At 40.3% G+C, this 24538-nt stretch overlaps 2 protein-coding genes across 3 annotated transcripts in view; both read right to left on the bottom strand.

The window, feature by feature from the left end:
* The window catches only part of LOC127508111 (zinc finger protein 234-like), a 404421-nt gene that overhangs the window by 324922 nt on the left and 54961 nt on the right, over positions 1–24538 (bottom strand). The gene's annotated exons all lie outside the window — the stretch shown is intronic.
* Positions 6006–21178, bottom strand: LOC127508194 (uncharacterized). 2 transcript variants are annotated; one of them, XM_051885948.1, is made up of 9 exons: positions 21006–21178; positions 20305–20631; positions 20076–20150; positions 9370–9420; positions 9195–9269; positions 8895–8923; positions 8727–8801; positions 8509–8580; positions 6006–8321 (listed from the first exon to the last, which is right to left on the bottom strand). In XM_051885948.1, the coding sequence occupies exons 1-9, from the start codon at positions 21064–21066 to the stop codon at positions 8283–8285; spliced, it is 804 nt and encodes a 267-aa protein (XP_051741908.1). In that variant the 5' UTR covers positions 21067–21178; the 3' UTR covers positions 6006–8282. The 2 variants fall into 2 exon arrangements, with proteins under 2 accessions (XP_051741908.1, XP_051741909.1); XM_051885949.1 differs by lacking the exon at positions 9370–9420.

Here is a 24538-nt window from a genome sequence, read left to right as displayed (position 1 = left end):
CGGCCCGCAGCGTCACTGAATCCATACCATGCCCAGGAAGGTGGTTCTCTGTAATGGAGAAAGCACACTCTTCTTGGCGTTCAGCCACAACCCCAATTTTTATATGAGCAAGAACGACATCTCGATGTCGAACTGACCATCTGTTCCGACTGCGCTAATATTAGCCAGTCATCTAATCAGTTCAGAATGCGTATGCCCTGCAGCCTGAGCAAGGCCAGAGCTGCATCTACGCATTTCATGAACGTGTGGGGTGATAGAGCTAGACCGAATGGAAGAACCTAATATTGGTATACTTTGCCCCTGAAAACAAACCTGAGGAACTTCCTATGCTGTGGAAGGATAGAGACATGGAAGTATGCATCCTTTAGAACTATCATGACAAACCAGTCCTCGGATCTGGTTTAGCGTCAACATTTTGAACCCAAGTCTCCTGACTGAATGATTCAAATGATTAAGATCTAATATAGGACGTAACCCTCCATCCTTCTTTGGAACAAAATAGTAGCGGCCCTAAAAACCTGGGAGGAGGAACCCATTTTGTAGCTCCTTTCGCAAAAGAGTTTACTTTCTGTTCCATTACCAGAGCCTGCCCAGTGAGATAAATTTGGCAGAAGCCTCAACTCTGCCAGAAAATCCACAAATTGAAAGAAATGCTTCCAGAGGTCATAGACCCTCTTCTCAATATCGTCAATTCATCTTTATCATTAGGATACGTACCAAAAACTTTTAAGCTGGCTATTATTAAACCTCTTATTAAAAAACCACAACTTGATCCTAGAGAATTAGTCAATTACAGGCCGATCTCAAATCTCACTTTTCTGTCAAAAATACTAGAAAAGGCAGTATCATCACAGCTATGTTCCTTTTTAGAAAGAAATGGTATCTGTGAGGATTTCCAGTCAGGATTTAGACCGTACCATAGTACTGAGACTGCTCTCATTAGAGTTACTAATGATTTGCTCTTATCATCAGATCGTGGTTGTATCTCTCTATTAGTGTTACTGGATCTTAGTGCAGCATTTGACACTATTGATCACAATATTCTTTTAAATAGACTCGAAAATTATGTTGGCATTAGTGGAATTGCATTGTCATGGTTCAAATCATACTTATCTGACCCTTATCAGTTTGTAGTAGTAAACGAAGACATGTCATATCGATCACAAGTTCAATATGGAGTACCACAAGGCTCAGTACTAGGACCGTTACTGTTCACTCTGTACATGCTACCCTTGGGAGATATCATTAGGAAGCATGGCGTTAGTTTTCACTGTTACGCTGATGATACTCAGCTCTATATTTCTTCGCGCCCTGACGAAACTTACCAATTCACAAAATTAACGGAGTGCATAGCTGATATAAAAAATTGGATGACCAGTAATTTCCTACTACTAAATTCAGAAAAAACAGAGATTCTAATTTTTGGACCAAAAACTTCTTCACGTAATAACCTAGAATATTGTCTAACACTTGATGGCTGCTCTGTTAAGTCTTCGTCGTCAGTTAGGAACCTAGGTGTGCTCTTTGATACCAATCTTTCATTTGAAGGCCATGTTACTAGCATCTGTAAAACCGCATTCTTCCATCTTAAAAATATATCTAAACTACGACATATGCTCTCAATGAAAAATGCAGAACAGTTAGTTCATGCGTTCATGACCTCAAGGCTAGATTACTGTAACGCTCTACTGGGTGGTTGTTCTGCTCGCCTGATAAATAAACTACAGCTCGTACAAAATGCAGCAGCTAGAGTTCTTACTAGAACCAGGAAGTATGACCATATTAGCCCAGTTCTGTCAACACTGCATTGGCTTCCTGTTAAACATCGTATAGATTTTAAAATCTTGCTAATTACTTACAAAGCACTAAATGGTTTAGCTCCCCAGTACCTGAGCGAGCTCCTAATTCATTATAGTCCTTCACGTCTATTGCGATCTCAGAATTCAGGCCAGCTGATAATACCTAGAATATCAAAATCAACTGCAGGTGGTAGATCCTTCTCCTATTTGGCACCTAAACTCTGGAACAATCTTCCTAGCATTGTTCGGGAAGCAGACACACTCTGTCAGTTTAAATCTAGACTAAAAACGCATCTCTTTAACCTGGCATACACATAACACATTACCAATTTATATTTCCAAATCCGTTAAAGGATTATTAGGCTGCATAAATTAGGTCAGCCGGAACCGGGAACACTTCCTATAACACCTGATGTACTCGTTACATCAGAAGAAGAATGGCATCTACGCTAATATTAGTCTTTCTGTTTATCCCGAGGTTCACCGTAGTCAACCGGATCCGGGCCGTATCCAGGTGAGACCAAGGACCTGCACCTTGACACGACCACAACGCAGCCCTGAAGTATCAGCAGAGATTGAGTCAACTAGATCATCCCCTGTGAAGGCCTCATCGACACGACAGCCACGACACAGTTCCTCAACAACCGTCCATACCGGCGTGATGAATACGATCCTCAATTGGATGGAACTGAAATAAATACTTTTAATGTTGCGATCCTATTGGACTTATGATAGCAACCTGAATTGTAACAAAGCACTGTTGGCCAGAGGAGAACTGGCACCCCGACTAAGCCTGGTTTCTCCCAAGGTTTTTTTCTCCATTTTAACACCAATTTGCCACTTGTCTGCCACCTGATGTCACCTGATGGAGTTTGGGTTCCTTGCCGCTGTCGCCTCTGGCTTGCTTAGTTGGGGACACTTGACTTGACATTTTGATATTCAACAGTGCTTTTGATCTGCCTGCATTGACACTATTCTTTAAGAGCTGCTGTGCAGTCAAACAATGTACCAGTTATCAATGTAAAGCTGCTTTGACACAATCTACATTGTAAAAAGCGCTATATAAATAAAGGTGACTTGACTTGACTTGACAAAAGGGAACCAGCCTCTCAAAGCTGGTCTCTGGTATACCTAGAGCAGCCACTTTGGTGACCTGAAATACACTGGCAGGAAACAACCCATTTGACTGCTTTTCGACCCTCCTCAGAGGGTGCGAACCTGACACAGCGTCGTGTGAACGCTGAGTCATAGCTTGCTGGAAACTGCTGCGCCCTGAAGCACCAAGGGTGCCAGGGTTGGTAGAACAGCCCCATACAGACAATGAAGTTGAGCGGGCACCGTATATTGAGGTGTACACCGCTCTATCCCGTATGGGGCTGCCCTTAGATTTCATTCAGAGGGTGCGAGCCTGATGCAACGTCGTGTGAGCGTTGAATCAAAGCTTGCTAGAAACCGCTGCGCCCCAAAGCACCGAGAGTGATGGGGTTAGCAGATCGGTCCCCTGAGGGCAACGAAGTGGCACGGGCACCGTATACTGAGGTGTACACCGCTCCACCCCGCAGGGGGCTGCCCTAAGAAGCCTAACACCACTGGCGTCAGGATCTACATGAAAGGCTGAACTAATACATGAATCTAACTACTTAAAGTCAGATAAATATGTATTATTTTTATTTCTCAAAATTAAATTACAGCCAACTGTCCATTTAATTCCTGAAAAATTAAATGCAGCAAATGATCTATCAGACAAGTTAATACTGTCTGAAAGAAATGCTAAATATAGTATGCATATAGGCCATACACACATCAAATAAAGAGTTATTAGTGCAGACATATAGCTTTTAAAAACCAGGCAATATCCCATTTAACTCCTCAAATTAAATGCATCAATGAATCACCAGACAAGTGTACACGGTCTGAATGATTAGTTGAATATTTATAACTGCCGTCTGCACACCCTAATCTACGCATCGCCTCGGCAGACGCGAGATCCGTGCCACTAGATTCTTTATTGCATTTTGCAGGCTCGAAATCTACGCGTCGTCTCGGCAGACGCGCGATCCGTGCCACTAGATTCTTTATTGCAGTTTTGCAGACCTGTAATCTACGCGTCCCCTCGGCAAACGCGAGATTAGAGCCACTAGAATCTTCATTGCAGTTTTGCAGACCCGTAATCTACGCGTCGCCTCGACAGACGCGAGATTAGAGCCACTAGATTCTTTATTGCAGTTTGCAGACCCGAAAACAACGCGTCGCCTCGGCAAACGCAAGATCCAAGCCATAGATTCTTTATTGCTTAAGACTTTATTCCCTAAAGAAAAAAGCCAAGTGGAGCAGAGCTAAAAAATCTCGATAGTGCATCACATCGGGAAATTTATGAATGAACACTGTCAGATCCCAATACAAGAGCTGACATGTATGCTCTGCTCTCAAACAAACAACACATGAATCGCGTGTATCCCCACTCGTATAGTAGCGAGGGCAGGGAAGCACACACGACTCAAGTTGCTATTTGCTCGCCAATAAACTCCTGTCTAGAAATATATAATGCTTGAGGACAAACAACAATAAATAGACAGAGACAGTTTCACACAGAGCGCTTTGCTGAGGCACAAAAGCTGAAGCCGGTCTTTCCGGATGTGTATTTATCCTTTCCTGGTCGTGACGTCACCCACCAGTGACGTTCACTCTCGCCATTGGACTAGTTGACACACGTGCATCAGACGCATTCACGCTGAGGGCGTTCCCATAGCGCCCCCTTCGGGACGCAGTGCGAGTTCCCTCGAAAGGGAACTGGATGAGAAATGGAGTCAGGAGCACAAGAAGATAATGAAAACAATCATTCTGAAAACTAAACAACTGGAATAATAATATCTACAATATATTATCATATATAAAGTCTGAAATGTGAAGTCAGACATTTCCACATTTGTGTTTCTGTATTTGTGTCTGTAAAACTACAAATAACATTAATAGAAATGTCCATATATCTTCCCTGCTGCCACTGTAAAAACTGTAAAAAATCATTTTAACTTTGTAAATTTGAACAATTTGTTACCACACGTTTACACATATGTTTTGTTTAAATGTTTAAACCGTGTGATTCATTAATGTTTTATGCTGGATTTCTAAGAAACATTATTGGATTGTCATCTGAATTATCTGAAATTCACTAATATCATAGCAGGACCTTCTGCTCCTACAGGTGAGATAAATATCTTTGACTGTATGTTGTTATTTATTGCTATGGCATAATTGAATCATTGTAGGTCGGCAGGAAAAACATTAAGCCCATAGCCTAACTACATTTGTATTTAATTATTAATACATGTTTGCAAATCTGCATAAAGTTGAGTGTTTTAGAGACATTTTAAGGTAAAAAAGGAAAGTGTTTTGACTGCTGCAGAAATCTGCCGGACGGGTGTTGTCATTTCACTCCCTTCGATGTAAGAAGTGTGTGTGTGTGTGTTGATGACTGGATCTGACTGTACATGTCTGACTGAAGAAAACTGACTGCAGAAAAGAGGAGGATTACTGAGAAAAATAACAGAATATATAATTTGCTAAACTAACTGATTTAGCTTTTAATTCATCTGAACAAGTTGATGTTTCAGTAGGTTGTGGTTCTGTATTTTGTGTAATATGATGTAGCTGTGATAATAAACAGTAAATCTGCTAAACTATGTGATATTAAAGAATCATTGTTCAATATCATGATAACAAATTCATTATTGGTAATGATTTCAAGAGTAACCCTAACCCTTTCTATAAACCATGTGGAATCTATTTTTGATTCAATAATAACATCCAAATTCAGTATAATGACACTCTAATAATGCTCTCACAATTCAAACTGCATTTCTCTCATTAATATAAGGCACTATGACACTATACTAGTGTTGCTGTCATTGGTTTCTTATTAAGATGGTATTTTATAAAACATTTATTGTGATATTTATGAACCCTTCTGCCCACAGTATGTTTGTTCAGTGTGTTTTGTTGTGATGTATTTAGTGAATGTCTCTTTACAGATGAAGGTGGTTTAATGTGTCTTCAGTTTCTCAGATCTTCAGCCTATAGTCAGCATTTAAACACAAGCTGTCTATGTAGGGAGTGACGCAAGTCACTAGACTTTGAAACAGAACCAGTGAGTCCTGTGAAATAAATGACCAGTTAAAGACAAGAACAAGAAAAAGGTAAATATCAAAATAGTTTGTGGCATGATTGTTTTATTTCCAAAGCATCAATACATACAATAAAAACAGAAAAATGTTCCAGTAAAGAACATTATTGAATGACGTTTCAAAGATGTGCTTTTGTTACTGGATGGTGTTTTTCAGGAAGTGAAATTGTCTGTACTAATGCAGTCTTCGTGTTCATGTTAGACTTCAGCAGATTCTATGGCTTTTAATGAGATTTGGATCTATCTTTGTAAGTTTTCTGATCATCTGTCTTCAGCTTAGTAAATACAAGAACAAACGTATGAAACCAAAGTATGCAGGAAAGTTTCTTGCATCAATGATGATTCACCCCGCCCCTGTTCCCTTATTGGACCTTCATGCCTTCACTCACAGTCCATCTCTAAGCTCTTTCTCAATGCTGACGCTCAGTCTTTTTGCCACTCAGTGGGCGTAACGGTGACGTCACTCACATACCCTCTATATAAAAGCTGCTCAGTGCGGCTGATTGTCCATCCAAATCCAGCAGCTCCAGCACTTTCATTCTGCTCTCCTCTCCATCATTCATCTGCTCAAGGTATGAAATTTCTCTGTTTAATAGATATGCATGCTTGATACAAAAACGTGTTTGAATATGATTCTGTTTAAATGCAGTTTGACAGTAATCCATTTTGATAGTTAGTAGGTTTAGTAGGTAACCTATATTGTCAAAACAACTCTTAAGTATCTCATCTCATTATTTCAAAAAAGTATCACGTAAATTATGAGAAAGTATCATTACGAGAAAGTATCTAATTATCTCATTATTACGAGAAAGTACCATTATTGTGAAAAAGTACACTATATTGCCAAAAGTATTGGGACACCCTTCCAAATCATTGAATTCAGGTGTTCCAATCACTTCCATGGTCACAGGTGTATAAAATCAAGCACTAGGCATGCAGACTGCTTCTACAAACATTTGTGAAAGAACAGGTCGCTCTCAGCAGCTCAGTAAATTCAAGCGTGGTACTGTGATAGGTTGCCACCTGTGCAATAAGTCCATTCGTGAAATTTCCTCACTACTAAATATTCCACGGTCAACTGCTAGTGGTCTCATAACAAAGTGGAAGCAATTGGAACAACAGCAGCTCAGTCATGAAGTGGTAGGCCACGTAAAATCACAGAGTGGGATCAGCGCATGCTGAGGCTCACAGTGCACAGAAGTCGCCAACTTTCTGCAGAGTCAATAGTTACAGACCTCCAAACTTCATGTGGCCTTCAGATTAGCTCAAGAACAGTACGTAGAGAGCTTTATGGAATGGGTTTCCATGGCCGAGCAGCTGCATCCAAGCCTTACATCACCAAGTGCAATGCAAAGCGTCGGATGCAGTGGTGTAAAGCACGCCGCCACTGGACTCTAGAGCAGTGGAGACGTGTTCTCTGGAGTGACCAATCACGCTTCTCTGTCTGGCAAACCCATGGACAAGTCTGGGTTTGGCAGTTGCCAGGAGAACGGTACTTGCCTGACTGCATTGTGCCAAGTGTAAAGTTTGGTGGAGGGGGGATTATGGTGTGGGGTTGTTTTTCAGGGGTTGGGCTTGAATCCTTAGTTCCAGTGAAAGGAACTCTTAATGCTTCAGCATACCAAGACATTCTGGACAATTTCATGCTCCCATCTTTGTGGGAACAGTTTGGGGATAACCCCTTCCTGTTCCAACATGACTGCGCACCAGTGCACAAAGCAAGGTCCATAAAGACATGGATGAGCAAGTTGACTGAACTTGACTGGCCTGCACAGAGTCCTGACCTCAACCCGATAAAACACCTTTGGGATGAATTAGAGCGGAGACTGTGAGCCAGGCCTTCTCGCCAACATCACTGCCTGACCTCACAAATGTGCTTCTATAATGGTCTAAAATTCCCATAAAAACACTGCTAAACCTTGTGGAAAGCCTTCCCAGAAGAGTTGAAGCTGTTATAGCTGCAAAGGGTGGGCCAACTCCATATTAAACCCTACGGATTAAGAATGGGATGTCATTAAAGTTCATGTGCATGTAAAGGCAGGCGTCCCAAAACTTTTGGCAATATAGTGTAGATGAGATTCTCAGACCAGATTATAGATCACAATAAACCTCATTTATATATTTACGGGACATTCAACAAATATCTGCTTGTTGACATACAAATACACAGTATAATTCTTCCAAACGTCCCGTCTGCTCCTGATATGTTGAGCTCATGATCTGATTCATGATTAATGTTTATTTGTGAAGGTCTTCTTCTTGTTCACAGAGGCGTAAAGTTCATCCTGCGGTTCATCTTCTGTTCATCTGATGGCAGCATAAGTCACTGTATCAATATGATCCTGAAAGAACAGATTCTGTCCATTAATATTGATTATTATTATTATTATTAGAGCACAAGCTTCATTTATCTGAGAGTCAAACTCATTTCAGCAGCGTATAGATGAGAGAAGATGAGTGATTTTCTCTGAATAGGACTGGTCAGTGGACAGTGATGAAGAAGAAGGGAAAGTGCTGGTATCTACTCACATCCACCGATTTTACTGGCTTTTTATTGGAGAAAGTGACCTCAGAATAAGTCACATGATCATCTGTCTGCTCCTAAACATCAATGCAGAGAATCAAGTTTAACACACACAACAGACACATATCTCTCACTATAATATGTAGAATAACACTAAAACGTTCAGTAAATCACATTAGAGAACAGACAGTGAATGTAATGTTTGATGATTTAGTTGACTCACATTGGCTCTGGCAGCAGGAGGAATGGACGTGTTGATCGTCTCATACGTCCCTTTATGTTCATTCTCATCTTTGACCTTCAGACAACAAACAGAAAAACTGCATGAATGACACTTTATTGAGCTTTAAAGACAGTGATCAGATCTAAATCACTGCATTACTGAACTCACCGCAGAGTCGACTGTCCCTCTTTTATTATCTGAGAATTTATGATAAAACACACATGAAAGACACAGAATGTAACAATAAAATGTTGTTGAAGCATTAAAATGAATGATAAATTTGACTTGATAACTCTTTGAGATTGACATTACAGGAATTCTCAGCAGGAAAAAACTTCTGTTTGATAATTTGATATAATCCACATGTTTCTATGATACACTCAATCTGAACATGTGATTGTTTGCTCATCATTACAGTGAGATCTGAACTGTTTTTAATTGTTGTAAAGGAGTAAATCTGAAACTCACCAGCTGTTTTTCTGCAGATCAGCCAGAGAACAGCAAGAAGGAAAACAGCGACTGCAGCGACAGAAATCACTGCGACTGAAGAAGAGATCGAGCTCAGAGTCAGAGACGGACAGAGACGACTGGAGACAATTACAGACAAAGACAAAAGCGATTGGTCATGGGAATGTGATGATACCTTGTGTGTTTGTAGTTGAGTTTGTGACTGCTGTTCTTGTATCATCTTGAGCTGTAAAGGATTCATCATTGTATCACAAAGGACGAGGAGAAAGACGAGGTGAGGTGTATCAGATCTTTTAGCAGCTTAAAGTAATCCAGCACAAAAACAACGTAACAAAACTGTTTGCTGAGGCACATACAGTACAACAGCAGACAATGAACTGAACTCAGTGAAGGCAGTTCATACTGAACTAATGAACTAGATCAGAACAGGTGAGTGATAACAATGAAACGATGAATAACCACGACAACCAATGAAAACATACTTAGTAACCATGACAACAAAAGGAAACACATGAACATTTGGAAAACAGTGAGAAACAAAGGTAAAGTAGCTCTGTGAAGTTGGCACCCCATAAAACGAAATTATCCCCAAAACTATGCCATTCGTTTGTGCTGATTTGTGCCGCAAAAGCGAACGTTTGTGCTGGTTTGGTGTTCGAGATATTGAGCGTTATTTTTTTGGTCATGTGACGTCATTCTCCACCCCATATCGTTCAAATCGCTCCAAACCGGTGCCGTCCATTTGTGCTCGGATTGTGCTGGTTTGTGCCGTTAAAAGAATGACTTGGAATAATAATAATAGGCCTAGTAAAAAAATAAGAAAAAAAAAACAAAAAAAAACAATCCACCCCACGTCATCTTAAATCGTTCCAAAATGGTGCTGTTTGTTTGTGCTTAATTTGTGCCGTTAAAAAGTAACTACGACCCTTCTTAAATGAACATAAATTTGTGTCAGATATTGTTACAAACACATATAGGCCTACATGTTACCTGCCTACTTCTGTAACCAGTACTATATAGTGTGCTACTGTATAGTACTGGGACAGATATTTGATTAAATAATTATAATAAAATACTATATAATTGCATGTTAAATGTTCAAATATATTAAACAGCTGTTACGTTCCATGTATGTTTTGTATTGTATTTTGTTTTCTCCCTCTCATGTTATCTATCCATCGAGTTGTTTTAGGTTGATCTTATTGGACCGGAAGACCAGCAATCATCGTGATGTCATGACGCTCTGACGTCACGACCAGCGTTCTGCCAATCTGCGGGTTGCTGATTGTTTAAAGGGCTTTTGGCGGCGTCCATCTGCAGTGAGCGTTTGGGCTTCGGACCTCACTCACCTTTGTCGAGCCAGAAGCACTCAGCCAACCTACGTGTCTTTGAGCCGTTCACTTAGTCTGTGGTTTACTGAGACAGTATTCTGTGAGTTGTTTGATGCACTCGTGTAATAGTTAATCTGATGGAGTTGGAGCGTGATACAAGTTTCACGTATTCATTGTATGTGCGCATTCGTATGCTGGTGTGAAGTTAACCACTTGATTCGGTCTTGATTGGGAAATAATGATCCCTTTGTTATGTACAGCCCTACTCGGTGTTAATCTCAACCTTCTTGACAATTGTAGTGAATGACGGCTCGATTTGTTAGTTAGTGATTTATGTTAGTTAGTGTGGGGGGGGGGGTGTTCGCCTCCATTGTACTTTTGGTTATTTATGTAGTAAGTTTAGTTAAGGCGTCGTATACGCCGAAGTTTTCGGTTTTGTTTCTACATTTTATTTTTGGTAGTTAGTTTAGGGGTGTGGGCGCTAGTTAATGGGGTTTTGTTTTGATTATTTCTTTTGTTTGGCGACACCCTCGTTTCTTTTCTTTCTTTTGAGTTTGTTTCTCTTGTATTGTCCTTTTCTCCACCCGTGTCAATAAAGATCGGGTTATTTTTGCAACCCTTGTTGTCTGGCCTGTTCTTCCTCACACTGCAACAGTTGCATCTCACCTAAATGTTGCGTTCATTCCATTTAACATCTGTAAACTCGTAACATTTATTGGTGGCAGCGGTGGGATATCCTTTTTAGGATATCCTTTTTCTTTTTGGAATGAATTTGTGAGATGCACTGTTGCTGGTGTGTTGGTGGATCGGTCAGGTAATAAGGATTGCTCGTGTAGTCGGTGAGGGCATGCTTTGCGTTAATTGACGCCAATTTTGGGGGCTTAGTGTTCAGTTCAATTATCATGGCTGATTTTGATTTGAATAACTTTGTGAGTGCACCAACTGTCGAACAGCTAGATAAATGTCGGAAGGACGATTTATTAGACGTTGCGGCGCATTTTCACATTAAAGTCTTGAAACAGCAGCTTAAACGCGAAATCAAAAGGGTTGTAGTGCATGGCTTGAGGGAATTGGGTGTGCTTAAACTGGCTGATAGTTCCGAGCAGGGTCCAGGTTCTGATGGTGGCGCTTCGTGGATTGGTGAGGGGGAAGCGAGTGATACTGCTGAGGCGGAGGGTTCCGATGCCAAAGCTGTTTTACCGCCCTTCGATCCCTTTTCTCCACCCGTGATTGGGACTGGAGGTGACTCGCGGCTCAAGTACCGTTTGGCAGTCCAAGCGGAAGAGCGCGAGAGGGCAGCGGAGCGTAAGGCCCAGTTGGATCTGCAACTCCAAGTTCGCCGTATGGAAATAGAGGCGGACACGCAAATCAGGTTGCGGGAGTTGGAACTGAAAGCAGCCAGAGATGCCCCAGTTTCCCCGGTGCCGCTGGTGTCTACTGCTCAACCTGCGCAGACTGCTGCTGTTATGACTGGCGTGAATACGGCGAGTAATACGCTGGATGTGAGTAAACACATTTCTCTTGTTCCACAGTTTAGGGAGTCAGAAGTTGATTCATACTTTAATGTATTTGAACGAATTGCTTCTGCTTTAAATTGGCCTAGAGATGTGTGGCCTTTGCTACTGCAGTGTAAGTTAACAGGAAAAGCTCAGGAAGTATGTGCTGCTTTGACTTTGGAAGATAGTTTAAATTATGATGTTGTCAAATTGACAATTTTGAGAGCTTATGAGCTCGTACCTGAAGCGTACAGGCAGCGTTTCAGGAACCATAAAAAGAGCACGAGTCAAACGTTCGTAGAATTTGCGAGAGAAAAAAGTATGTTGTTTGACAAGTGGTGCACCTCAAACAAAGTTTCGGATTTTCAGGCACTTCGTGAGTTAATGTTGTTAGAGGAATTCAAAGGTTGTATTCCTGATCGTATTGTTGTCTACCTAAATGAACAAAAGGTGGCATCGTTGTCTCAGGCGTCTGTTCTAGCTGATGAGTTTGCGTTGACGCATAAGAGCATTTTTGCTCCCGTTCGTATTGACAAAGTTTTGTCTAGTTCCGTTGCTTCGAAAGAACCGTCGCGTTCGAAAAATGTTTCAAAGCCTAAGGAAGATCGAGAGTGTTTTTACTGTCACAAGCCGGGTCATCTCATTGCTGATTGCATTGCTTTGAAGCGCAAACAGCAAGGTAACTCTTCTAAAAGTGTTGCTTTTGTGAAGCCTGTCGATATCGTTAATTGTGAGCTTGGTGATAAGTTAGATGTTGGCTATCAACCTTTCGTTATGGAAGGATTGGTATCTGTCAGTGATCAGTCTTCGGATCAAGTGAAAGTGACTATGTTACGTGATACAGGGGCGATGCAGTCCTTTATAGTGGCTGGTGCACTGCCGCTCCCAGAACAGACTTTTTGTGGTACCCATGTGTTAGTGCGAGGCTTTGAAATGAACGTTATGAAAGTTCCTTTGCATCAGATTTATTTGAAGTCAGATTTGTTTACGGGGTTTGTTAAAGTCGGCGTGCGTGACACTCTGCCTGTGCATGGGGTGAGTTTCATTCTGGGTAACGACATCGCAGGTGGGAAAGTCGTGCCGTTGTTAGAGGTTTGTGATCAGCCTGTTTTGTCTGAGTACACTGACGAATTGTCAGAGAAGTTCCCCGAAGTTTTTCCTGTTTGTGCCGTGACGCGAGCGCAGGCTCGTAAATTTGCTGATGCAGATGACTTGTCCTCTACTTTTATGTCACCTATTATTATGAATGACACTTTGCCAGTTGAGGAAGGTAAGTCAGTGAATCAAGCTCTTGTTTTGAAGTTAGACGAGGTGAAATTGTCAATGACTCGTGAAAAAGTAATTGCAGCTCAGAAAGAAGATTGTTCCTTGCGGAAGTGCTTTTTCTCTGTTGTTCCTTTGGAAGTGGCCAAAGAGAGGAAAACCGCTTACTATATCGAGAACGGGTTGCTAATGCGTTGGTGGTGTGCGGATGTTGCGAGCGATAACGAGTGGACTTCTGTACATCAAATTGTCATTCCTGTATGTTACAGACAGACTGTACTTTCTCTAGCTCACGATCATGATTTGTCTGGGCATTTGGGCGTTAAGAAAACGTATCATCGAATTTTGAAACATTTCTTTTGGCCCCGAATGAAGGCCGATGTAACGAAATTCTGTAAAACTTGCCAGACTTGTCAGTTTTCAGGTAAGCCAAATCAGGTGATTCCGCGTGCACCGCTTGTTCCTATACCAGTGATGGGGGAGCCGTTCGAGCGTGTTATTGTTGACTGCGTTGGACCGTTGCCTAAGTCTAAAACTGGTAACCAATACTTGTTAACAATGATGTGCGCAGCGACGCGCTTTCCCGAAGCTATTCCGCTGAGGAAGATTACAGCGCCAGTGATTAGTAATGCACTTGTAAGATTCTTTTCTATGTTCGGCCTTCCGAAAGTGGTTCAATCTTATCAAGGTACTAACTTTTTGTCAAAACTTTTTGCACAGGTGTTGAAGACCTTAAATGTTTCTCATCAGACTTCGAGTGCTTACCATCCGGAAAGCCAAGGGGCTTTAGAACGGTTTCACCAGACGTTAAAAGCTATGTTGCGACGCTATTGCATGGATACGGGTAAGGACTGGGACGAGGGCATACCTCTGGTCTTGTTCGCTGTCAGGGAGGCAGTACAAGATAGTTTAGGATTTAGTCCTGCCGACCTTGTATTTGGTCATATGGTGAGGGGTCCTTTAAAGATGCTTAAAGAAGATCTGTTATCCTGTGAGCCTAATACTAAAATTCCTGTGCTTGACTATGTAAGTAAATTTCGTGAGCGGTTGCACAAGGCGTGTTCAACGGCAAAGGAGTCATTGTTGAGTGCGCAGGTGGCTATGAAACATCAATTTGACCGTAAAACTGTTCAGCGTCACTTTAAAGAAGGAGATCAGGTGCTGGTTTTATTGCCAGTTGTTGGTTCTGTTCTGTCTGCACGATTTTCGGGTCCATATGAAGTGAGTAAAAAATTGAGTGACACTGATTATTTAATCCGGACTCCCGAGCGCAGAAAGAAATCTCGTGTATGTCATGTGAATATGCTGAAGGAGTATCCTGTCAGAGGGTCGCTACAAGATGTTTCGAAGGTAGATGAGCTTGATACTACCTCTGTTGCTGCTCTTATGTGTGAGGTGACTGATGTCGCTACGCAAGATAATGACGATGGAGTGTTAGTGCGCCACACGTATCAGCAGTGCGTTAGGCTGAAGAATTCTGAGTTGCTGAATGATTTGACTTCTCATTTGTCTCATTTACCGGATTGCCAAAGAAGTGATATTGAAACATTAATTCACGATTTCTCTTTGTTATTTCAGGATGTTCCTTCTCGTACTACGGTTTTACAACATGACATTGATGTAGGTCATGCCGTTCCTATTAAGCAACGAGCTTATAGGGTTAACGCTGTTAAACGTTCGGTGATGAAAGCTGAAGTCGAGTATTTACGTGAAAACGGTCTAGCCAAGCAGAGTTTTAGTCCGTGGAGCTCCCCATGTCTACTGGTGACGAAGAGTGATGGGTCCGCTAGATTTTGTACGGACTATCGCAAGGTAAATTCAGTAACTGTTCCTGACAGTTTTCCGCTACCCCGCATGGAAGATTGTGTAGACAATCTGGGGTCTGCTAAGTTCGTCAGTAAACTAGATTTACTGAAAGGTTACTGGCAAGTGCCATTGACGTCTCGAGCGTCTGATATTTCTGCTTTTGTGACTCAGGATGACTTCATGCAATATTGCGTTATGGCTTTCGGCATGCGCAACGCACCAGCTACGTTCCAGAGGCTCATTAATATTGTGCTTGCTGGTGTTCGAAATTGCAATGCGTATCTGGATGATCTCGTGATTTATTCACCCAACTGGTCCGCACATGTTGCAACGTTAAGAGAGGTGTTTGAACGCCTTCAGAGTGCTTCGTTGACATTAAACCTTTCCAAATGTGAATTTGGTCAAGCTACAGTCACGTATTTGGGCAGAGAAGTGGGTCAAGGGCAGGTCAGACCTATAGAGGCAAAGGTAACCGCGATTGCAGATTTTCCAGTTCCGACCACACGAAAAGAACTTCGCAGATTTCTGGGGATGGCCGGTTATTATCGGAATTTTTGTAAAAATTTCTCTACTGTGGCCAGTCCGTTGACCTCACTCCTTAGTCCGTCACGTACTTTTATTTGGAGTGATGACTGTCAGAGTGCTTTTCATAACATCAAAGTTTTGTTATGCAGTACGCCTGTTTTGACAGCTCCTGACGTGGGAAAAGGCTTCAAGCTGGAAATTGATGCAAGCTCGGTTGGTGCAGGTGCAGTGCTTGTACAAGAAGACGCCAGTGGTATTGACCATCCTGTATGTTATTTCTCGCGTAAGTTCAATAAACATCAGTTGAACTACTCTACCATCGAGAAAGAAACTTTAGCTTTGCTGTTGGCCTTACAACACTTCGATGTTTATGTGAGTTCAAGTAATTTGCCTGTAGTTGTATTCACCGATCACAATCCTTTGGTGTTTTTAGCACGCATGAACAATCAAAATCAGCGATTGATGCGCTGGTCTTTGATCGTGCAGGGTTATGATCTAGTGATTAAACACAAGAAAGGTTCGGAAAACATAATTGCCGATGCTCTGTCTAGAGTTTAAGCTGGGAGTAGAGTTAAAGAAGAGAATAAAAAGTGTTGTTTTTTTTCTCTTTTATTTATTTGTTTTTTTTTTTAGGGGGGGGAGTGTTACGTTCCATGTATGTTTTGTATTGTATTTTGTTTCCTCCCTCTCATGTTATCTATCCATCGAGTTGTTTTAGGTTGATCTTATTGGACCGGAAGACCAGCAATCATCGTGATGTCATGACGCTCTGACGTCACGACCAGCGTTCTGCCAATCTGCGGGTTGCTGATTGTTTAAAGGGCTTTTGGCGGCGTTCCATCTGCAGTGAGCGTTTGGGCTTCGGACCTCACTCACCTTTGTCGAGCCAGAAGCACTCAGCCAATCTACGTGTCTTTGAGCCGTTCACTTAGTCTGTGGTTTACTGAGACAGTATTCTGTGAGTTGTTTGATGCACTCGTGTAATAGTTAATCTGATGGAGTTGGAGCGTGATACAAGTTTCACGTATTCATTGTATGTGCGCATTCGTATGCTGGTGTGAAGTTAACCACTTGATTCGGTCTTGATTGGGAAATAATGATCCCTTTGTTATGTACAGCCCTACTCGGTGTTAATCTCAACCTTCTTGACAATTGTAGTGAATGACGGCTCGATTTGTTAGTTAGTGATTTATGTTAGTTAGTGTGGGGGGGGGGTGTTCGCCTCCATTGTACTTTTGGTTATTTATGTAGTAAGTTTAGTTAAGGCGTCGTATACGCCGAAGTTTTCGGTTTTGTTTCTACATTTTATTTTTGGTAGTTAGTTTAGGGGTGTGGGCGCTAGTTAATGGGGTTTTGTTTTGATTATTTCTTTTGTTTGGCGACACCCTCGTTTCTTTTCTTTCTTTTGAGTTTGTTTCTCTTGTATTGTCCTTTTCTCCACCCGTGTCAATAAAGATCGGGTTATTTTTGCAACCCTTGTTGTCTGGCCTGTTCTTCCTCACACTGCAACAGTTGCATCTCACCTAAATGTTGCGTTCATTCCATTTAACATCTGTAAACTCGTAACACAGCTATTTGATGTTTAACGTGTTTCTGCGCCCCTCAAAAACGTTAAACAATGCACAGTAGGAAAGTCTGCCTATATGAAGAAAAGATATGTGCTCTGAGACTGAATAAAAGATCACGTGTGCAGGACAATTTACAGGTTAATTAAACATGTGTTAGACACGCCAGAGAAGTGAATTTTTTATTAATTATTGTTCAATCAAGAAACTCACAGGAGCGCGAGTATAACATTTTAACACATCTTCACATCTTCCACAGAGAAAGATAACATGCTGCGACTAACAGGCCTTGAGGAATCTTGAATGGCTTATGCTCAGATTATTTCATCATCTAACTGCAAAATGAATAACGCGATACAAAACAAACACTTTAATCTCTGTCCATGTAAAGTAGCCTACAGGTGAAGACTGTTTTCTTAAATAAAATAACAATAATAACTAGATAAAGTTTGTCGAGACAAAGTTTAAGTTGGCTTGAAAAAGCTGGATCAGAAAGTTTGAAGTAGTTTTAAAAGCTTGAAGCTTGAAAGTTTTCAGTTTGAAAGTTTAAGTTTTAGTTTAGTAGTTTTGATAGATAGATAGATAGATAGATAGATAGATAGATAGAGTTAGGGTACCCAAGGTGGTTGCTAGGGTGTTGATATGTGGTTGCTACGGTATTTGGGGTGGTTGCTATGCCGTTGCTAACGTATTCGGAATGGTTGCTAAGGTGTTGCTATGCAGTTGCTAAGGTATTCTGGGTGGTTGTTAGGGTGTTACTATGCAGTTGCTAAGGTACTTGGGTGGTTGCTATGGTGTTGCTAAGGTATTCTAGGTTGTTGCTATGTGGTCACAAAGGTACTTGGGGTGGTTGCTTGGGTGTTGCTATGCGGTTGCTAAGGTACTCGGGGTGGTTGCTAGGGTGTTGCTATGTAGTTGCTAGGGTGATAGATAGATAGATAGATAGCCTATAGGCAAAGGCAGTTTTCTTTAAATAAAATAACAATTATAACTAGATAAAAAAAAGTTCATCGAGACACATTTTAAGTTGGCTTGAAAAGCCAGATCAGAAAGTTTGAAATAGTTTTAAAAGTTTGAAGTTTGAAAGTTTAAGTTTTAGTTTAGTAGTTTTGAAAGATAGATAGATAGATAGATAGATAGATAGATTGATAGATATAGATAGATGGAGTTAGGGTACTCAAGGTGGTTGCTAGGGTGTTGATATGTGGTTGCTAGGGTACTCTGAGTGGTTGCAAGGGTTTTATGTGGTTGCTAAGGTACTCTGGTTGTCTGCTAAGGTGTTGCTATGCAGTTGCTAGGGTACTCGGGGTAGTTGCAAAGGTGTTGCTATGTGGTTGCTAAGGTATTCTGGGTGGTTGTTAGGGTGTTGCTATGTGGTTGCTAGGGTACTTGGGGTGGTTGCTATGCGGTTGCTAACGTATTCTAAGTGGTTGCTAAGCTGTTGCAATGCGGTTGCTAAGGTACTCTGGTTGTCTGCTAAGGTGTTGCTATGCAGTTGCTAGGGTACTCGGGTGTTACAAGTTCTCCAGTCTAGGGTTGGGAGACAGTAGCAGGGTAAAATTAAATTAGAAGGAGAAACAAAACCAAAGAACGTGGAGGGTTCCCTTCAGTCCTCTGCCCCAGAAATGTGAATGAACCACACAATGATACAAAATAAAGGCAGGGGAAAAATGGAAGCAAACAGTCTTCAGGAGAGGGGCTAGCCAAAACAACAAACAAAAGAATTACTAACTGTTAGAAGGAGAACTAAATGACCTATGCAGAAAAAAAAAGAAAGGAAATAAACAACATAGGCTTCCCTCCACTCCCTGGCTAACCAAAAACAGGGATAAACATTACAAAAGAAAAAGTGGCACCCCCTCCCTACAGGCTTCCTTTAACATAAAAATATTGAATGTAAGAAAAATACAATACCTTTTAGTTACCAAAACAATGTTGCAAAGGTGTTGCTATGTGGTTGCTAAGGTATTCTGGGTGGTTGTTAGGGTGTTGCTATGCGGTTGCTAGATAGATAGATGATAGATAGAACAGTGTTAAATAGTCTACTCCATCATTTTTGATCACACAGATAAAAGTAAGACAATATTCACAGCCACAAAGTGTTCACTTTTATTTGTGTGCGCTCACTATGAAAACAGAACGTAAATGAAACTACAGGATGCGCTTCTCATCTCGGTTTCCTGACTTGTGTAGCGCCGCGCCTCACAACAAAAAATAAAATCTGTAAATTATTTAAGTCAAACATATTTTGCGTATTTATTACTTTAATGGCTTGCCTGCATTACTGTCCCAGAGACTTGTTATGTCAAGGGGAAACACATTATTGTAATTTCAAGGCCACAAAACCGTCTCAAAGCAACAGCGCCGGTAACGATTTAGGACTGATGTAACTGTTCCTAAATCAAGCACAAAAGGACACAAACGAACGATGCCAGTTTTGGAGTGATTAAGATGACATTGGGTGGAGATTGGGTTTTATCATTATTTTTTAAAAAAAGATAATCACTTACAGTGTTTCTTTTAACGGCACAAACCAGCACAAATCGAGCACAAACGAACGGCACCGGTTTGGAGAGATTTGAACGACATGGGATGGAGAATGACGTCACACAACCAAAAAAAAATAACGCTCAGTATCTCGAACACCAAACCAGCACAAACGTTCGTTTTCGCGGCACAAATCAGCACAAACGAATGGCATAGTTTTGGGGATCGTTTTATGGGGTGCCAACTTCACAGAGGTACTAAAAGAAAATGAAAATGAAACTAAACCAACAGCTGAACATCCATCATACTGTAGACTATGACGATCATAATTTAATTAGTTTACACACAAGATAACTCTAGCGTTATACACAGTAAAGCAGTGATGTGAGAGAGACAGTGATGATGTACCTGTAGTTTCTGGTGTGTTTCTAGTTGAGTTTGTGATGTGGACTGGAATCACTGCTGTCGTTGAATCATCTTCAGCTGTGAAGGATGAATGTTAGTTCAGATTAAACGTTTTTTGCCACCAGGTTTCAATTCCTTCAAAAGCTTTTGTGAGTGTGAGTTTAAAGGAGTTTTGTGAACATGTGGAATGTCGTCCTTTTAAATTGAACATATAATTCACAGAAACACTGACCATGAAGAACATGCAGAGAAACACGTGCATCAGGTCCTTGTTTTTGGTCTCTTTTTGGACCTGTCCATTGTTGGCAGATGTATAATCCAGAATCATCTTCTGTGACGTTCTTGATGTTCAGAGAGCAGTCAGACCCCAGACTCAGTCTCTCATGTCTCTCTGTTTTCTTCTTTATCCCTAAAGTAATCAGTTCAACTGCTGCTGAATGTCTGATACTGTTATAGATCCATGTAGTTGAGTTGCAGTCAGAAAGAGCATTATTACAGGGCAGACGGACATTTTTACCAGAACTGATGAACACATTCTCATCATCCACTCCACTGGAACCTGAAACACAGAACATATGATCATTATGATACATATTAATAAATAAATAAAATATACCAGCATAAAAAAAGCAGACAATTCAAATCATAGTTTTTTTTCCTCATGAACACAAACATCACACTCTCCAGAATAAAGTATTTTTCTTGATCAGAGAGCTGTTGAAATCTCTTAATATGAAGATAATTGTTGATCATCAGATGTTTGAGTGACTCTATGTCCAGTATCAGGAATAATACAGTATGATCTGTATGTATCAATACACAACTCTGAGATCACAACGTGAATGTGTGCAAGAATAAACTGAGCATGTTCAAATCAACTCTTTCCAGACTAATTCCACTAAATGTCTTTAGAGAAAATCCAGATTTCTTTACCTGTGAGAAGTGAAGAGAGAATGATCAGTCCCAGCAGACACAGATCACACTTATCAGCCATTTTCTGTTTCTGTCAGTCTTTCTCTTCATTATATATAGTTACAGCTCTTCCTCTAAACACTATTAGCTCCTCCTGTGGTTGTGAACTTCCTCTAATCTGACCAACTGTGTGTTGAAATCCAGCTAGAGTTGATATATAGTGACACGTTTGTGTGAAACTTGTTGTTCAGTGTGAGAAGTGTATATATTGTTAACCACACTGGCTCAACACACATCTGATCTGAACACAATCTATAGACTTTTGCACATGAGTGCATCACTGATAGTTTCACTTCTTTCTTTTTTTAGCTGTTTCCTGCATGGCATTAAAATCATTAAATTATTAGTAATAAACTTGTTTTGCTACTGAAAAGTTATCCACCATAACTCACTTTTAGAAAATGAATTACATAACAGTTTTTAAAGTAATTATTAGCATCATCTCCAGTTTGGTCAAACAGAAAGTATTTTCACACACTACATGAGCGTCTCTAAAGCAGATATTAACTGTCTTCTGGGAAAGTTACTGCGTCAGGAGCTGAGAGGGTTTGCTGCTTAAAGCGCTTGAGAGATGCTTTCTGCAGCCTATTAAAACTTTGAAAGTCACACGTATGTAAGGATTGCTGTGTTTTTGGACTCGAACTGAGCTTCATGACGTATTTCTAGTGTCCAGTTTATGTTTTCAGTCTGTATGGCCTAGTTTCAGAAACAGCACTTAAAACAAGCGTCCACAAGAGGATTCAGTCCAAGCCCATCTGAGAAAGCAGTGGCAGGAATATATATATATATATATATATATATATATATAATAATTTATATTTAGAAATTGCTGAAAAAGAATGTTTTTTGTAAGTAAAAATATTTTTAAAAAGGAAAAAAAAAACTTTGCATCAGATTTTTACATGACAAATCACATTAGACTCATGATTGCTGTTTTCAAAGATGTATTGACAAGAAGAAAAAAAAACTGTACAGCAAATGAACACATAAAAAAAGAAAGTGAATTATTGCCCAACCATAAAATAATGAGAGAACATATAAAGGTCATTGGTTTGTTGTATCTCTGATGATTATGGATCATTATATCATCATGCAGATTATTTCATATAATCACTATTAAACTGTGTCTGTATGAAGTTTTACAGTGATGTTTTGCATCTATTCCAGAGTCAAGACTTTCTTACAACATTGAAATAACAGCCGTTCCACATTTCTGTAACTAAAATAGTGAATTATTTATAGCAGTTGTGTTTTCAGAGCTGTGACTCAATGTTGAGGTTTGGAAACATGTTACTAGTGGGTGTGAGAACCACAGGGTTAGTTTAACCACATCGAGCAGTGATCATCTCTGAACCCGGTTTAGATGGGTGTGGATTCTCAATCATTCTGATGTCACTTCCTCTTTTTTCTCTATGTGGGCTGCTGTGTGTCACTGAACGCTGTATTTTCAGTTAACATGAGCAAGCTTTGCCTCTTTAATAAACTGAACTTTAACCCAAAAGTGATGGGTCGATCATGAACGATTAGTTCATTTTGAACAAATCTTTAATATGACTCGGGAACAACGAGTTGTCTCAAAGAGCGATCTGTTCATATTTTGTGCAACATCCTATAGGTTCTGTACTGGATACAGAAATGATTAGGCTTGTTGGACTCGAGAGTGATTAAGAGAGCAAACTGTATGCTTTTGAAGTATATCATTGAATTTTTATTTTGCCCCAAATGTTGCACAAATGCAGAGTGATCACAAGGGCTGTGTGAAGTGTGTGACTGCACGGGCCTCGTGCCAAAGTGACAGCTGAAAGTGACTCGATATGATATAAAGCCAATAGATAAGTTCATGTCTTTTGTCTGCGCAGTCACAAAAATTGGGCTGGGGAGTGCGGATGTCTGCGAACTCTCCTGATGACAAAAATTCTTTGTGCAGACTTGGATGGCTGAAGTATGCTTCGAAGTACATGTTTTAAATGTTTTTAAATCTGAAAAAGCAATGAAATTGTCAGTGTATTAGTGCATGTTCATTTATGAAAACAGAAAAACAGCACTGTTTGTTCTCGCGATACTGTCTGTTTGTTGTACTGACTGAAATCACTTCAGCTGATTGCCACTGGGAGAAAGAACAATTTAAGGGCCAGATTTACTAAACGGGGCAAATTAGCAAGAGCGCTCAATTCCACAAATGCACCACTGGGAGTGGCAAGTTTTGCGCGTGATCTACTGCTGACGCGCACATTAAAGAATTCAGACGCAGTCAAATCATTTACATAATGACCAACACAATCTAACAAGAGCAGCGCAAATTAGTGTTGGGTCGCTAATAAGCAGAGCTGATGCTCATCATGCGGGTCATCATAGGCGCAACTTGTTACATGTAATCTGACAAACACGTACACATATATGTGTTCGAATAACGTCTTCCTCTGGCATCCCAAAGAAATTAATATGAGTGAAAAATATTTTCTCCCTTCTTTCTCTGTTTTCTCTCTCTCCTCCTAGCAGCAACAACTGCAGCCATGTCACAAAATGGGTTAAGACACACTTTTTTGAGCGTTAAATAATGGTGCAAATACCAGTAAATTGACGAGCGCAAACATTAGTAAATCGCGTTGTGTGATTAGTTTAAATACTCTCCTCCCATTAATTTTGTGTCTGAAAGGGAAACTCCTACAAATGCATATTTGATAAGGTCAGCCGCAAAAACAACTCAGTCCACGTCTTTTCAGCGCTAATTTCTCACTGCGTGTCTTTAGTAAATCCAGACAGTAGTTTTTTTAAGCTGTTAGTAAATCTGGCTCTAAGTGTCTAGAATTATGTGCAGTTCAGTTACATAGTAATTGCATTGTGTTAAAATGACTTGAAACAGTTGGCTCAGTTTTGGCTCAACTCAATATTTTCATTTTGAAAGAACATGTTTCAGTTAATTAGGCCAAAAATAACATGTGATGCTTGTTCAATTTACTTAAATAAATGTAGTTAATCCAACACGATTCTTTTCAAGCACTTAATTCATTTGAGTTGAGAGTACATAAATGATTTTAGTTGTGTTAAAATAGCATTAAAGAAACTAGGAACAGTTTCCCCTTCCCATCATGCTTTGCACAGGGCTGGAGAGGGAGATTAAATCTTGAAATAAAATGTTATGTTCTGCTTTTTTTTAATCAAGATGATAAAATTGGGAGACTAATGTTTAATGTTGTTTTATGATCATGTTTAAAAGAGTTTAGTGTTTTTGGGGGTTTCCATTGTGGTGAAGTGTAGAGCATGTGTTTGGGTTGAGGACCTGCTAACAACAATTAAAGTTGTTTTAATGATAAAAACAACTACTTTGGGCTGTCATGGATTTAACTAAACCGTCTACTGGCTGACACCTAACGATAACGAGTCTTTACAGAGCAGATCTTGTTAGATAACATTTGTAAAAGTTGTAAAAATTACATTACATTACTAAATGTAAGTATTTGGTTCTAATTACTCAAATAAAAATGTAAAAATAA

This window comes from Ctenopharyngodon idella, chromosome 3 (genome assembly GCF_019924925.1).
Source record: "Ctenopharyngodon idella isolate HZGC_01 chromosome 3, HZGC01, whole genome shotgun sequence".
Taxonomy (NCBI): domain Eukaryota; kingdom Metazoa; phylum Chordata; class Actinopteri; order Cypriniformes; family Xenocyprididae; genus Ctenopharyngodon; species Ctenopharyngodon idella.
Note: the sequence above shows the minus strand (reverse complement) of the source record. Positions and strands in the feature narration are given on the sequence as shown.